General features: G+C 36.0%; 2 protein-coding genes across 2 annotated transcripts; one reads left to right on the forward strand and one right to left on the reverse strand.

The window, feature by feature from the left end:
- Positions 1 to 1,807: 1,807 nt before the first annotated feature.
- LOC131604609 (uncharacterized) lies at positions 1,808 to 6,284 on the reverse strand. The gene is made up of 4 exons (XM_058877039.1): positions 6,165 to 6,284; positions 5,879 to 6,107; positions 3,718 to 4,254; positions 1,808 to 3,267 (listed from the first exon to the last, which is right to left on the reverse strand). Exons 1-4 carry the CDS (start codon positions 6,282 to 6,284, stop codon positions 1,808 to 1,810), a joined length of 2,346 nt encoding a protein of 781 aa, XP_058733022.1.
- A 6,145-nt stretch (positions 6,285 to 12,429) lies between these two features.
- LOC131604610 (uncharacterized) lies at positions 12,430 to 12,849 on the forward strand. The gene has a single exon (XM_058877040.1). The coding sequence runs from the start codon at positions 12,430 to 12,432 to the stop codon at positions 12,847 to 12,849; it is 420 nt and encodes a 139-aa protein (XP_058733023.1).
- The last annotated feature ends 3,187 nt before the right edge of the window (positions 12,850 to 16,036 follow it).

Here is a 16,036-nt window from a genome sequence, read left to right on the forward strand (position 1 = left end):
GCACCAGCAACAAAAAAGCAGCTTCAATGTTTATTGGGAAAGATAAACTTCTTGAGGAGGTTCATATTAAGTCTAAGTGGCAAGACGAAGATATTCTCACCACTACTCAAACTCAAGAATAATAGTGATTTTCGTTGGGAGGAGGCACATCAACAGACGTTCGATCAAATCAAATATTACCTAGTGAAGCCTTCCATACTATTCCCCCTAGTAGAAACAAATGCATGACGCTGTTGATGGAATAAGGTACGACACAACAAGGGGGTTGGATTGTGTCCCTTTAAAATTTATCTAAGTATTTAAAAAGGTTGCCTTTGATAAGAAGAAAATGATTAGTAATAACTTTAGAGGTTTAAATAATTAGTGTTAATGTGTGTGATAAAATATAGTTGTGAATAATATAAGAAAAAGACAATAAAGAAAGAACACAAGAAAACTTATCCTGGTTCACCAACTTGGTTAGTCCAGTCCCCACACCCTGTGAGATTATCCTTTATTGAAACTTCTTACAATACCTTTTTCTTCTATGTATTCTTAGCCTCACCAGGCTTACACTTCTGAATGGTATAGCTTACAGACAGCTTACAAAATGATTGGTTTGTATATCTATGATATACTTTGTGATCTTATTTTCTTAATGAATCCTTAAATACTCTCTTATGGCAGTGAGTATTTCTAATAGAAATTGTGTATGATAATTCTAGTATTTGTTTAGTTCACTATATGGTAGTGAGAGTTAAAGAGAATATCGAGTGTATGATAACTATGTGATTGAGAGCTTTGGCTTTCTTAGTAAGCTTGTATTGATTTTCGGTGCTTGAGAATATAGTAAAAGACTTGTATTTTAGAGCAAGGCAAAGTGTGAAAGAAAAGAGTCGAGCGTTGCTTTTGAGTAGTGCTGGAAGCTTTGGCTTTATTGTTGAAAGACTTAGTCTTGGCATGACTTGGTCTTGGTTCAGAATAATACTGACAAGCTGTAAATTCTGACATTTGACTATTTCATCAAAGACTTAATCTTGGCAAAGTAATTCTGGAGGAGTAACTCTGAGACCATAATTCTGGAGAGTAACTCTGGGACCATAATTCTGGGAGAGTAACTCTGGGGCCATAATTCTGGAGAGTAACTCTAGGGCCATAATTCTGGAGAGTAACTCTGTGATGCAAAATCTGAAGGAGTAATTCTGGGACCATAATTCTGAGAGTTACTATTGAACTTCTGAGAATCCACATGTTCTTAAAACTTTGTTCTTTGTTAGTCCAGTCTTGAATCATCATATTAAATCTTTGTTTGATAGATGCCATGAATTGTTTAGATGATAAATTGATGAAATCACTTTGGAGTTTCTTAGATAAAATAGTTTGTATTATTCAAAACATTTACAGAATATGTTTCAACATTCTCCCCCTTTTTGAATGGTGACAAACTTTTTATTTTAGTTTCTTGAGTAAGGACTTTGAAACTCCCCCTGAAAAGATGCATACTTTGAAAGGGCAAATGCTCCCCCTCAATGTTAGTTCATATATAGTAAATGAATTTAAAAAAATTTGAACAACATATTAATTAGATAGCGGTAATTGATTAATGTTTGAGGATCAATACATCAAATGATTAACATCAATAGTTTGGTGCACAAACAAAAAGATCCTAGTGGACTACTTCTAGATATAATACAAAGTCCTAGTGGAATACTGATAGATATAGTACAAAGTAAACTAAACAAAACAAAGCTTTGGACAAAGCTTGTTCTCCCCCTTTTGTCAAACATACAAAAAGAAAGGGGGTCCAAAAGAAGAGAGGACGAAAAGACTAAGGAACATATGGTTCATCATCAGATGTTGCCTCAGAAGATAGTGGCAAAATGGGAAACTGAATCTGAGAGGGATCCAGAGCAGGCATTCCAGGAACCCGAGGGCACGCATGTTCAGTTATGTAGTTAACCCAGAATTCTTGATAAGTCATGCCTTGCTTCTGTAGAGCATCAATTGACCTGAGAGTAATGTCTTGATGAGGTTTAATCGGATCAGACGAGATTGTAGTTCTAGGATAGGTAGGAGGACGATTTCCAATGCTGGGAAAATTGTTAAAGAATGAGGATGTGAAGGATATAATGGGCTCCTGAGGAAGAGTATTGGAATTATGAGTGGTGTTTCTTGGGGGTGATGAGTCATACCTTGGAGCAAGAAGTGTTTGAACATTGAAAGAGTTGTCATCTTCTTCCTTTGGGGAGGAAAAAATTGGAGAGTTTGCTTGGAAGGCATAAGGATCAGATTGTGAAACAGAAGGCATAGCATAAGTTTTTGTAACACCAGTTTGTTCAGGTAGTTGAATGGAGTTGTTGAAGAAGGCTTCTATCTGAGAAGTAAGATCATCAGAGTCTGTGTGATTAATGGAAGTGAGTTGAATTCTTGGAGGAGAAGGTTCTTTATAGGATTTTGGAGAATTCAATGGTGAGGTGGTAGTGACAGGATTTGTTGTCATAGAAGGTGAAGTGTAGGTGACAACATGGGGGATAATTGAAGTGATTTGATTTGAAGGAGGTGGAGTGAATAATTCAGCTTCAAGCATGGATATGAGAGAGGACAACTGAGCATCCGGGTTTGGATTGGAAGCAGGAGTATGTGGAGATAATGGTGAGTGTGGCTGGTGAGTTGGAGCAGCAGGAGGACTTGAAAGAAGGTTTTCAAATGCAAATATGTTTACCATGTCAGTGTCAGAGGTCTTCAGAGTTGAAAGATTTTCAACATTTGAGAGCGTTTCAGTTTGAAGAGAAACAGGAGCATGAGAGATGACAACAGTTTGTGGTGAGGATTCCACAAGGATTGGTGAGGTAGAAGTTAGGTCAATGCACTGTGTGGTTTCAGGAGATGGTTTAGCTATTTCCTTTGAGTTTGGAGATATAGATTTAGAGTTATGAGGAGAAACTGGTGATGACTTTTGTGGAGATTCTAGGTCAGCAGTATTTGGAAGAGCCACAGATAGTGGAAGGGGACAATTTGTTGTTAGGCTATTTGGAGAGTTAGAGGAATCGATACCTGTTGGTAATGGTTCAGTTGGAACATATTGCTTAACAAGGCGTCTGCGTTTTGACTTGGTTTCAGGTTTAGGTGATGGTGCACGCTTGAGAGAAGGAATTTTCATGCGCCTTAGCTTGGAAGCATCCAGTATTTTGTTGATTTCGAAAGAGTCTTCATCATCCAGAGGAACATTAAAGGGCTTGAAGATTTTGGTAAGAAGCATACCATACGGGGCGCTTCTTGCTCGAAGACCTGTGTGTTTGATATAGTTGAGCACCAAATACCCGATATTGAGAGGGATTTTGTTTGAGAAGTGATAGATAACAAGTAGGTCTTTATCTGTTACCCGTTCCATGCTGCCTTTTCTTGGAAGGATAGTGTGAATACAGAAGTTATAAATTATGTGGCTGAGGGATTCAAGGTTGGAAGACACAAATCTTTCAGTTTGATGTTTGGTGATGGAAAGTCTGTAGGATTCAATATCCAAGTCATAGGATGAGGTCCATTCATCATTGAAGAGATGAAGCCCATTGTTTGGGACATGCAGGATGTCACAAAGAAGCTCTGGGGTTAGGGTTATTTGACGACCCTTAACAGATGAGATTAGTTGTGTATCACGTTTGGATGTTTCAATAGCGGCAAAGAAAGTTCTAACTAATCTAGGGTAGAAGACATCAGAGAGTTGGAGAAAGTTTGTCTAACCTGTGGCTGTTGCGAGCTCGTTTAGGTCGTAACCCCAGATTGAGTAGCTATCCAAATTAACGGATTTGCCGGAAACAATAGGGAGTGAACGCCATTTGTCGTTGTAGAGAGAGCGAACATCATCATCGGAGATGAACTCCTTGGTAGAGACTTCAGAGGGATGATCATAGGCTTGGAATGATGAAGAGACAGGGGAGTTTCCTTCGCTTGATTGAGTTGAAATGTGTGACGAGGATGGTTTTGTGGTTTGAGGAACAGATGCGGCCTGGGTTGAGGAAGGAGGAAGGTTAGTGGTTTGAGATTTTTCTGGATTGTGTTTAGTCTGAGTGGAGTCAGGAGATGTGGTTGCATGTCGTGACGAGCGACGGGTGGGAGTGGTGGGTTTCGGACGCGATGAGTCACTGGTTTTCATGGTTGATTTTTGACGAGCGGTGGTGGTGCGGCGCTTGGTTGGTGGTCGTTCCATGGAGAGGGTTTTTTGAGTGTTGGAAGAAACCGTGGGTGCAATATCGGCAAATGGGACAATGGTAGTGGTTACTTTGAAAACCATTTGAAGAGTTTAAAAGAGATGAAGTTGAATCATTTAGATAGATTGGGAAGGTCACCGATGTGATGGGAAGTTGGTAGAAAGTGGGCTGATTTGATTGGTAAGGGAAGAGGTGAGATTTTTGCAATGATGAAGAAACATGGAGAACCGAAAAAGGCAGTGTTGAGAAACGTGTTTTTTGTTTGACAAAAACTTAATATGCACAAATTTTGTTTTATTATAGTTCTATTATATTTGTTATTAAGAGCAAAGTTTTGTTTTTTATTTATTTTATCATAGGTAAGATCAAATATAAGAAGAGAAATATATATTTACTGAGGTATTTTGATAATAGATAATTTTGACTTTAGAAAATTAAATCTATCTTCCACTAGTGGTTTGGTAAAAATATCTGCTAATTGATTATTTGTATCCACAAATATGAGTTCTATGTTTTCTTTTTGAACGTGATCTCTTATAAAATGATGTTTGATTTCAATGTGTTTAGATCTCGAGTGTTGAATAGGATTTTTTGACAAGTTTATAGCACTAGTATTATCACAAAAAATTGATACCTTGGAGTACTGAAGTGAGTAATCTTCCAGTTGAATTTTTATCCATAAAATTTGTGAGCAGCAATTTGCAGCAGACACGTATTCTGCTTCAGTGGTTGATAGAACAATTGTATTTTGCTTTCTGCAAGACCATGTAATAAGAGCTTGTCCTAGAAATTGACAGGCTCCACTTGTACTTTTTCTTTCTATTTTGTCTCCAGCATAATCAGCATCGCAGTAAGCTATTAAATTGATGTGATTTCCTTTTTCATACCAGAGACCAATGTCAGTGGTACCAACGAGATATCAAAAAATGCGTTTGGCAGTAGTCAAATGTGATTCCTTAGGGTCAGTTTGAAAACGTGCACATAGACCTACTGAAAAGACAATGTCAGGCCTACTGGCAGTTAAATATAATAATGAACCAATCATACCTCGATATTCCTTTTCTGATACGGATAGTCCTTGTTCATCTTTATCAAGGTTTGAAGAGGGGTGCATAGGTGTTACCATAATTTTTGCTTCATTCATTCCAAATTTTTTTAACAAATCTTTAATGTATTTTTATTGACATATAAAAATTCCATTTTTGAGTTGTTTTATTTGTAAACCCAGAAAGAAGTTGAGTTCACCCATCATACTCATTTCAAATTCACTTTGCATCAGTTTTGAAAAATCATACACATTTTTTCATTTGTTGAACCAAATATGATGTCATCAACATATACTTGAACTATTAGTAAGTCATTTTTGTGTGATTTTTTGAAAAGAGTTGTATCAATTTTTCCTCTGAGAAAATCATTTTTAATGAGAAAGATACTCAGTCTGTCATACCAAGCTCTAGGAGCTTGTTTAAGACCATATAATGCTTCTGTTAGTTTAAAGACATGATTAGGATGAGAGTGTTTTTCAAAACCAGGAGGTTGATGAACATATACTTCTTCATTTAAGAAACCATTTAGAAAGGCACTTTTCACATCCATTTGAAAAAGTTTAATATTTTTATGAGCAGCATATACTAAGAGAATTCGAATAGCTTCTAACCTGGCCACGGGTGCATATGTTTCATCATAATCTATACCTTCTTGTTGATTGTAGCCTTGAGCTACAAGTCTAGCTTTGTTTCTGATTACTTTTCCATTTTCATTAAGTTTATTTCTGAATACCCATCTTGTACCAATAATGGTTTTATCTTGAGGGTAAGGAACTAGTTTCCAAACTTGGCTTTTCTCAAACTGAGATAATTCTTCTATCATGGCTTCCATCCAAGATTCATCTTTTAATGCTTCATTGATATTCTTTGGTTCTACCTGAGATATCATTGCCATGTTATTAGAGTTATCTTTAAAGAAATTTCTAGTTCTTACCTGATTAGAGGTGTCTCCTATTATTTGCTCATGAGGATGATCAGTTACACTTTTCCATCCTTTTGGAGGATTTGTTGTAGGTTGTTCAGAGTTATTCTTAGCTTCTTGAGTAATGTTCATAGTGTTGCTCGCATCTGTTGATTTAGTGTTGGATTTTCTTCTAGATCAGTTACCTCGTCCTCGTGAGATTTTTGTAAGGCTGCAACATTTAGTTCATCAAACATAACATGCATGCTTTCTTCTACACATTGATTTTTCAAATTATAAATTCGGTAACCTTTTGAGATTGAAGAATAACCAAGAAAGATGCCTTTGTCAGATTTTGAGTCAAATTTTCCTAAAGAATCTTTGTTGTTAAGAATATAACAATAGCATCCAAAGATATGAAAATATGAAATATTTGGAGTTCTATTTTTCCATAGTTCATAAGGAGTTTTCTTTAAAATTTTCCTTATGGTTACTCGATTTAAAACATAGCATGAAGTGTTGATAGCTTCACCCCAAAAATATTTTTCAACATTTGATTCATTAATCATAGTTCTAGCCATTTCTTGTAAAGTTCTATTTTTTCTTTCTACAACACCATTTTGTTGAGGTGTTCTTGGACAAGAGAAATTGTGAGATATACCATTTTCATCAAAAAAGGTTTTAAAGGAAATATTTTCAAATTCTCCTCCATGATCACTTCGTACAGCAACAATGTTTGAGTTTTTTTCATTTTGAACTTTTTTGCAAAAGATTTTGAATGCTTCAAAAGAGTCATCTTTATTTTTTAAGAAAAGTACCCATGTGTACCTTGAAAAATCATCAACAATGACAAACCCATATCTTTTCCCACTCAGGCTTGAAGTTTTTACAAGGCCAAACAAGTCAATATGAAGAAATTCTAAAGGTTTGTGTGTTGACACAATATTTTTTGAATGAAAGCTACTTTTGACTTGTTTTCCTTTAATGCAAGCTTCACAGATTGAGTCTTTTTCAAAATTTAGTTTAGGAAGACCTCTAACAAGATCTAATTTTGAAAGTGTTGAAATATTTTTCAAACTTGTATGACCACATCTTCTGTGCCATAGCCATTTATCATTTTCTTTGGACAAAGAGCAAGATTCAGATGAAAGATCATCTAAATGAAATACATAAAGATTTTTGTGTCTTTTTCCTGAAAATAGAATCTTGTCAGAGGATGGGATTTTTGCAATACATGAATTTTGATTGAAACTAACTTCATAGCCATCATCACATAGTTGACTAATGCTAAGAAGGTTGTGTTTTAATCCTTCCACGTATTGCACATTGTTTATAAAGATAGTACCTTTTTTACCTATGGAACCAATACCTTTGATTTTTGCTTTATCATTGTTTCCAAAGGTTACAGTTTCACCTTCTTTAATTTTGAAAGAGACAAAGCTTTCCCTATCTCCAGTCATATGTCTTGAGCAACCACTGTCCAAGTACCAAGGCTTTTTCTTGAGTGTTAGAAGACATTCTTGCATTATGCGTAAGTAGCTTTTTAGGTACCCATATTTCTTTGGGTCCTTTGTTGTTAGAAACATGATCTTTTGATATATTGGTTTTCTTTTTGAAATAACAATGTTTTTCAAGATGATTTGTTTTCTTGCAATAACAACATTTTGGTTTGGTAATGTTTTTCTCTTTTAAATTAGTTTTTTCTTTTATTTGGGTCTTAGTTCTATTTTTATTTGGAAGAAAAAAATTCTCATAAATCATTTGATTTTCAGATTGTTTAAATCCTAAGCCAGCTTTATCAAAGACCCCTGATTGAGATCCCATTATTTTTTGAAATGTTTCAGTAGATTTCACAAAGGAGGTTATGTCTTTAGTGAGAGTTTCTACTTGATTTTCAAGATTTTCAATTTTATCTTGATTGTTAAGAGGTTTGATTTTTTCATTAATAACTTTCTGATGTAATGATAAACAAGAATATGCCTTTTGTAACTCCTTAATGGTTTCTAAATGTTTTAAGTTGGATTTTATTAGATCTTCTTTTTCAGTTTTAAGAGTATGAATTTGTTCTTTTTGGAATAAGCATTTCTGAGTTAAGATATTTAAATCTTCTAATAAATTGTCGAACAAAATTCCTATCTCTTTGCAAGTATAACAAAAGTTTGGTGTACTTACCTCTTCAGAGTCGGAGTTGGTCATCAGGCATAAGTTAGCTTTCTCATCTTCGGCTTCAGAGTTAGAGTTCTCTGAGTCATCCCATTGTGCAAGCATAGATTTCCTTTTAGAAGAGAAATTCCTATGATTTTGAGTGGACATTCTGTTTTGAAGTGTCCAAGTTTGTTGCATCCATAGCATGTAATCTTGCTTTTATCAATCTCTGGTTTCTGGTAATCTTTCCTGGGTTGAAATGATTTTCTGTTTTGATTTCTTTTTAATATCATTTGTTGAATTCTTCTAGAGATTAAAGCCAAATCATTCTCATCTTCAGATAGGAATCCGGTCTCTTCTTCATTTGTTCCTTGTGAGGTGGAGATTTGAGATGCAGAATTTTGAGAGGTTTTAAGAGCTATGATTTTACCTTTTCTTTGTGGTTTATCTTCATTGAGGATACCTTCATGAGCACGAAGAGATCCTATAAGTTCTTCAAATTGTAGAATCTTTAAATCTTTTTCTTGTGAGATAGCTGTTACCATAGGTCTCCAAATTTTTGGGAGACATCTTAGAATTTTTCTAATTCTTTCCTGAGCAGTATAAGCTTTACCCAGTGATCTTAGTTCATTGACAATTATAGTGAATCTAGAGAACATTTCATCTATGGTTTCTTCTTCCTTCATTTCGAAGGTTTCAAATTTCCTGACTCCTAGATCAATTCTTTCTTCTTTAACATGATTTGTTCCTTCATAATGTATTTTGAGAACATCCCAGATTTCTTTGGCAGTTGTGCATTCTTCTACCCGGTCGTATTCTTCCCTGATAAGAGCACATGATAATATAAATTGAGCTTTAGAGTTTAGTAGTACCTTGTCGTTTTCTTCTTTTGTCCATTGTGGCTGAATTTTTGGAACTGACGCAACTGTGTGTGTTGCAGTTGTCATTGGTGTGTAGTTGCCATTTTCAACCACAGACCACATGTTGTTATCTTGAGATAGTAGAAACAATCTCATCTTACCTTTCCAGTAATAGTAGTCAGAACCATTAAAGTAAGGAGGCCTATGTGATGATCCTCCTTCAACTATAAACTTTGTATCAGCCATTCCCTTTTTTTGATCGATTAACTCTAACACGGTTAAGTGTTCTGTATATTCAGAGCCCAAAGCTCTGATACCAATTGATGGAATAAGGTACGACACAACAAGGGGGCTTGGATTGTGTCCCTTTTAAATTTTATCTAAGTATTTAAAAAGGTTGTCTTTGATAAGAAGAAAATGATTAGTAATAACTTTAGAGGTTTAAATAATTAGTGTTAATGTGCGTGATAAAATATAGTTGTGAATAATATAAGAAAAAGACAATAAAGAAAGAACACAAGAAAACTTATCCTGGTTCACCAACTTGGTTAGTCCAGTCCCCACACCCTGTGAGATTATCCTTTATTGAAACTTCTTACAATACCTTTTTCTTCTATGTATTCTTAGCCTCACCAGGCTTACACTTCTGAATGGTATAGCTTACAGACAGCTTACAAAATGATTGGTTTGTATATCTATGATATACTTTGTGATCTTGTTTTCTTAATGAATCCTTAAATACTCTCCTTATGGCAGTGAGTATTTCTAATAGAAATTGTGTATGATACTTCTAGTATTTGTTTAGTTCACTATATGGTAGTGAGAGTTAAAGAGAATATCGAGTGTATGATAACTATGTGATTTAGAGGTTTGGCTTTCTTTGTAAGCTTGTATTGATTTTCGGTGCTTGAGAATATAGCAAAAGACTTGTATTTATAGAGCAAGGTAAAGCGTGAAAGAGAAGAGCCGAGCGTTGCTTTTGAGTAGTGTTAGAAGCTTTGGCTTTATTGTTGAAAGACTTAGTCTTGGCATGACTTGGTCTTGGTTCAGAATAATACTGTTAAGCTGTAAATTCTGACATTTGACTATTTCAACAAAGACTTAATCTTGGCAAAGTAATTCTGGAGGAGTAACTCTGGGACCATAATTCTGGAGAGTAACTCTGGGACGAGTAACTCTGGGACCGTAATTCTGGGAGAGTAACTCTGGGGCCATAATGTTTGAGAGTAACTCTAGGGCCATAATTCTGGAGAGTAACTCTGTGATGCAAAATCTGAAGGAGTAATTCTGGGACCATAATTCTAAGAGTTACTATTGAACTTCTGAGAATCCACATGTTCTTAAAACTTTGTTCTTTGTTAGTCCAGTCTTGAATCATCATATTAAATCTTTGTTTGATAGATGCCATGAACTGTTTAGATGATAAATTGATGAAATCACTTTGGAGTTTCTTAGATAAAATAGTTTGTAATATTCAAAACATTTACAGAATATGCTTCAACAGCTGTATATAGCTGCGTCTGACTTGACAATGGGGAGTATGTTAGCCTAAGAGGATGATAATGGTGTCGAAAGGGCCATTTATTATCTTAGTCGAGTTTTAGTCGATGCAAAGACTAGATATAATGATATAGAAAAGTTATGTCTATGTTTATATTTTTCATGTACTAAATTAAAGCAATATATAAAGCCTGCTGATGTGTATGTTTCGTCTCATTGTGATATCATCAAAAATATGTTATCAAAACCAATTTTGCATAGTCGAATTGGAAAATGAGCCTTAGCATTGATTGAATATTCTTTGACGTATGCCCTTTTGAAAGCTATGAAAGGACAAGTTGTTGCTGACTTTATAGTCGACCATGGTATAGTTAACGTGCCACTTAATAGTCGAACTACGCCCTTGGAGTTTGTACTTTGATGGTTCTAGCCATAAAGACGACGCCGAGGTTGGAGTTTTAATAATTTCTCCTCAAGGAATTCCAACGAATTTCAAGCGTCGAATGAATAAGTCTTGTTCAAATAATGAAGTTGAATATGAAGCTTTAATCACTGGTCTAAAAGCCTTAATATATTTGGGGGCAACCCAGGTCGAAATTAATGGTGACTCTGAGTTAGTAATAAGGCAAATTAAGAAAGAATATAAGTGCATTAAATAAAATTTAATTATTTACTATGCTTTAGTAACTAGGTTGCTGGAGAATTTCGACTCTGTCGATATAGCCCATGTCCCTCGTATTGAAAATCATGAAGCAAATGAGTTAGCCCAAATTGCTTCAGGTTACAAAGTTTCTAAAGACAAATTAGAAAAGTTAATTGAGATAAAAGATAAAGAGGATTCAATTTTTTTTCCTTCAGAACATTTGTCTATGATAAAACTTGGGGGGAAGACGAAGGCAAAGCTTCCGACGAATTACAAAAAATGGAAATTGGTGAAATTTTTGCAATAGACAACATGTTAGAAGTAAATTTGCAAAGACCGATAGTTCAATATTTAAAAAGCCCAGTCAAAGTAACTGATAGAAAAAATAAATATAGAGCTTTGAGTTACATAATTTTGGGAAATGAACTATATAAAAAGACTTCTGAAGGTGTATTGTTAAAATGTCTAAGTGAAGGTGAAGCATATTTAGCAATATCAGAAGTCCACAGTGGATCTTGTGGGGCTCATCAATCAGGTCACAAGATGAAATGGCTTTTGTTTCGACAAGGTTTATATTGGCCAACCATGTTGAAAGATTGCATTGAAATCGCAAAAGGTATTCAACATGTACCAGCTAGTGAGTTACATGCTATAGTTAAACCTTGGCCATTTTCGAGGATGGGCTTTGGATTTAATAGGGGAAATTAAACCTTCTTCGTCTAAACAACAGAAGTACATTTTGGTTGGAATAGATTATTTCACAAAGTGGATAGAAGCAATTCCCCTAGTTAATGTTGATCAGGAAGCTGTAATTAGTTTCATACAAAAATATATTATTTATAGGTATGGGATACCTGAGACTATTACTACTGATCAAGGATTAGTTTTTACTGGTCGAAAGATGCAAGAATTTGCAGGCGAGGCAGGATTCAAGTTATTGACATTGACGCCATATTACGCTTAGGTTAATGGCCAAGTCGAAGCTGCTAATAAAGTCATTATAAATTTAATTAAGAAACATGTGGGAAGAAAACCAAAAAATTGGCATCAGACTCTCGATCAAATTCTATGGGCATGTAGAACTTCCCCAAAAGAAGCAACAAATACCACGCCTTTTCGTCTAACTTATGGACATGATGATGTATTACCCATGGAAATATATTTACAGTCGACGAGAATTCAAAGACAAGTTGATATTCCATCAGACCATTATTGGAACATGATGATAGATGAATTGGTTGACTTAGACGAAGAGAGGTTGACAGCTCTTGACATGCTAGTTAGGCAAAAACAAAGAGTGGCTAAAGCATATAACAAAAGGGTAAAGGCAAAAGTGTTTGCAGTAAATGATTACGTTTGGAAAGTAATTTTGCCTACGGATCAGAAAGACAAGTCATTAGGCAAATGGTCATCAAATTGGGAGGGACCATTTAGAATATTACGAGTATTCACAAATAATGCTTATGAGATCGAAGAATTAGCTTCAGACCATCGGATTCTGAAAGTGAATGGAAAGTATTTGAAAAAATATAAACCTATACTTCAGGAAATTGACATAGCAAGAACATAAGCAAAATAATGTTATATCAATGGCCAGAAGGCCAGGAATTAAAAAAAAAAGGTGTTGTTTAAAACACCAAATACAAAAAGGATAACTATTATTGTTCTAAAAAGCTGGGAATCTATTCTTAAAGTCGACTAACTTAGGCTTTTCAAAAGATAGTTTAGACTTAAGTCGAGCCAATCCAGTCTTGAGAGCTTGAATATATGCCTTAAGCTCAAGAGCCTTTTCACCATGATTTATCCCTTTGAGGGCTTCCTGGTTAATAGCATTGGGCGAAGGAAGGTTTTCGACCTGGGCCAAAGTAGCTTTCTCCTTTTCAAGATTAGTTATCTTCTTGTTAAGTTCAATGACTTGGGCATGATATTAAGATATTTTGGCATCGATGTCCTTTGCTTTGTCAGAATGCCCTTGGATTTTTTCTTGGAGTTCTTTGAATTTTTTGGTGGAATTGGCACTAAAGTCCCATTCTTGCTTCATCTCAAGAATTTTAGTCTTAACTTGGAGATCAATATTTTTCCTCAGTATCAGGTCTCTCCAAATTTGATGAAAGTATGCTTCAAAGTCAAAAACGTATTGGGCGATCGACGCAGGAAGTGGGGCTTTGATAATTTCAGCAAGCATCTTTCTTACTTCTCCTCCCAGCTCATCTGAATCTTCAAGAAATGACAAAAAACCAGGTTCAAAAATATGGTCCCCGAGTTGGCAGATTAGGCTCAGAATTGGGGCTTCAAATTCGTCTTCACAAACTTCGACCTGAATTGGAGTACTAACATTGTCAGAAGTCTCTCTAAGTTTTTGCAAACACAAAAGAGCTTCTGAAGGGTTTGTCTTTTTTAGATCCAAGATCCCTGATTGATTAAGAGACCTGTTGGAATTGTTGTCCTTGACCTCAGGGTAAGTCTTGATTTGTGGGTCAGGTTGATGTGTTTCAACGATTTGATTAATGAAATCCATTTGGTCAAAAGTCTTGGGAATGTTTTTCTGTATTGATTGAAGGAGGAACTGTTGGATTGACATTCAATGGACTAGCCAGGATTGGCGTGGAGTCATCTTTAGCAATTGTTTGAGGGATGATCATGGTTTCTTGAGGTCGATTGGGAGGGGTGTTAGTCGAGTCTGTAACACTCTTGAAAGCATCAATTTTTTATGGACTGGGGAGGCTAGCGTTCCCTGAACTTCCTTTAGCAACATTCTGAGCTTCTTTGGAAGTTTGATTAGGGGCATCCAGATTTATTATTTTTTGTGGTTCCCACGAAACAATTGCAATTATAAAAAGAACTCACGAAGAAGTAAACAGTCGAAGATATAACATGAGACGAAAGAAGTTAACTCAACAGGGATTACTTCAATGGGAGTTTTCGACATAGTCGATTCATCTTGGCCGCTTGTAGGATTTTTTGGAGTAGGTGGAGGTTTTTTCCTGGTAGTCCTCTTTTTTGGTTTCTTTGGGGGTTGGAGTTGGAGCTTGAGTGAAAATTTCACTAGTTTGATTATCTGGCGAATTGGTATCCTCAGAGTCGTCATCTCTAATTATCAACTGAAATAATGACAAAGGTTCAGTTTTGGAACTAAAACATGCTAGCATAAATAAGGTGTTTGAGTAGTGTTAAAAAGGTTAACCTTTCTACTAGCAACAATTTTTGTTCTTTTTGTTGTATTGGTGGTATTGGAAACATTAGGGTGTTTTCGAGCCTAAGGGAAATTGAAAGAGTAAAAAACAATGAATAAACATTATGTTGAAAGTTAGGATGAAGGATTTACCTTTTGAGCCACTGGTTGTGCTTCGACTTCGACTTCTTGTTCTGGTTCTTCCTCTCCAAGATCTAGAAGAAAAAAACAGATGTTTAATATATGATTCTGTCTCAAGAAAGGAAAATATTAAAAAATAAAAAGCTTACTGATGTTGAGTCGATCCTCTACGACGCTGAAAGCAGCCTTTAACTTCTCCAAGAAATGGTTAACATCTAGTTTTTGGTAATAAGTCGACCACCACTGGTCGAATTCTTCAGTTGTAAGATAGGAGGCTTGAAAGGCGAACTTTTGGAGTTTGAGAAATTGTTTGTTGTGAAATTTCAAATAATCCGTATGATCGCGAGCTGTGAAAGGTCTTCCTGTCCAACAAATGTCGATCGAAGAATGGTATAAGCTTTTTGGTAGAAATTGGCTAAAGCCGAATTGTCGAGCCACAAGGTTGGGTTGGTAACTCATAAACCCATAACATTTCCTTGTTGCTTCGATCCGGTAAGAAAGAATATTTGGGGTGAGGAAGGCCGGCCAAATAGCATTCGACCTAGCGTGGGATGCGGGTGTTGTTCTATGGAAAATAGCTCTGAACCAATCAGGGCTAAAAACACCTGTTAGAGAAAGGAGCCATGCTATCCAGGAAAACTTTTGAATCTAGAAACATTTGAATAAATCTCATAAAGGTTGTTTTATTGGAATCTCCGTAAGGAGTTTGCAGAATCAGTTTGACGCCTTCGATTCGTCGATCGTGCATCACGCTCATGAGAGCCGGTGACACGGTGTAACCTATACATGGCTCAAAGGTAGCGTTGAGCCAGAGCTGTAAGAGCCAAAAGGGACCTGAAAGAGACATTTGTTTTGGGGTAGCATGCAAAAAATTTACTTTTAGAGAAGCTTGACCCAAAGAATGGTAAAGACAAGCTAGTAAGAGCTTCGCCAGGGAGATCTTTCGACCTTCATGAATCTGGATAGCCAGAGGAATATATGCCTTTACTACTTGAACGAAACCTGGACAGAATAAGAAATAAGATAACCAATACGTGAGAAAAGAAATGTGCTCCGAGTCGGAGACTTCAGCATTCGTCTTGTCATGATGGTCATTGATGTATTTTGTTATAATGGGATTGCGGAAATTGAACTCCAATTCAGTCGGAAGAGTGGGGTCGAAGATTTCCCCAAGTGGCAAAAGCCCAGTAATAGTAGCCACGTCGAAGAGAGTGGGGGTTAGCATCCCACAAGGCAGTTGAAAGGTGTTGGTTGAACCTTCCTAGAAAAATATGAAAGCTAGCAACATCAACGCATTAACCCTATGGCCAGTTCTGGATAGTTGTATGGCGTCAAAGATTCCCAGTTCTTCCCACCTGGATTTCTTTTGTTCTTGAACCCTGGTTTACCATGCTAGGTAATAATTGTTTCCAGGTGGAGGAGTCGAACGAAAACCCCTCATGGA

Source organism: Vicia villosa, linkage group LG5 (genome assembly GCF_029867415.1).
Source record: "Vicia villosa cultivar HV-30 ecotype Madison, WI linkage group LG5, Vvil1.0, whole genome shotgun sequence".
In the NCBI taxonomy this organism is placed as follows: domain Eukaryota; kingdom Viridiplantae; phylum Streptophyta; class Magnoliopsida; order Fabales; family Fabaceae; genus Vicia; species Vicia villosa.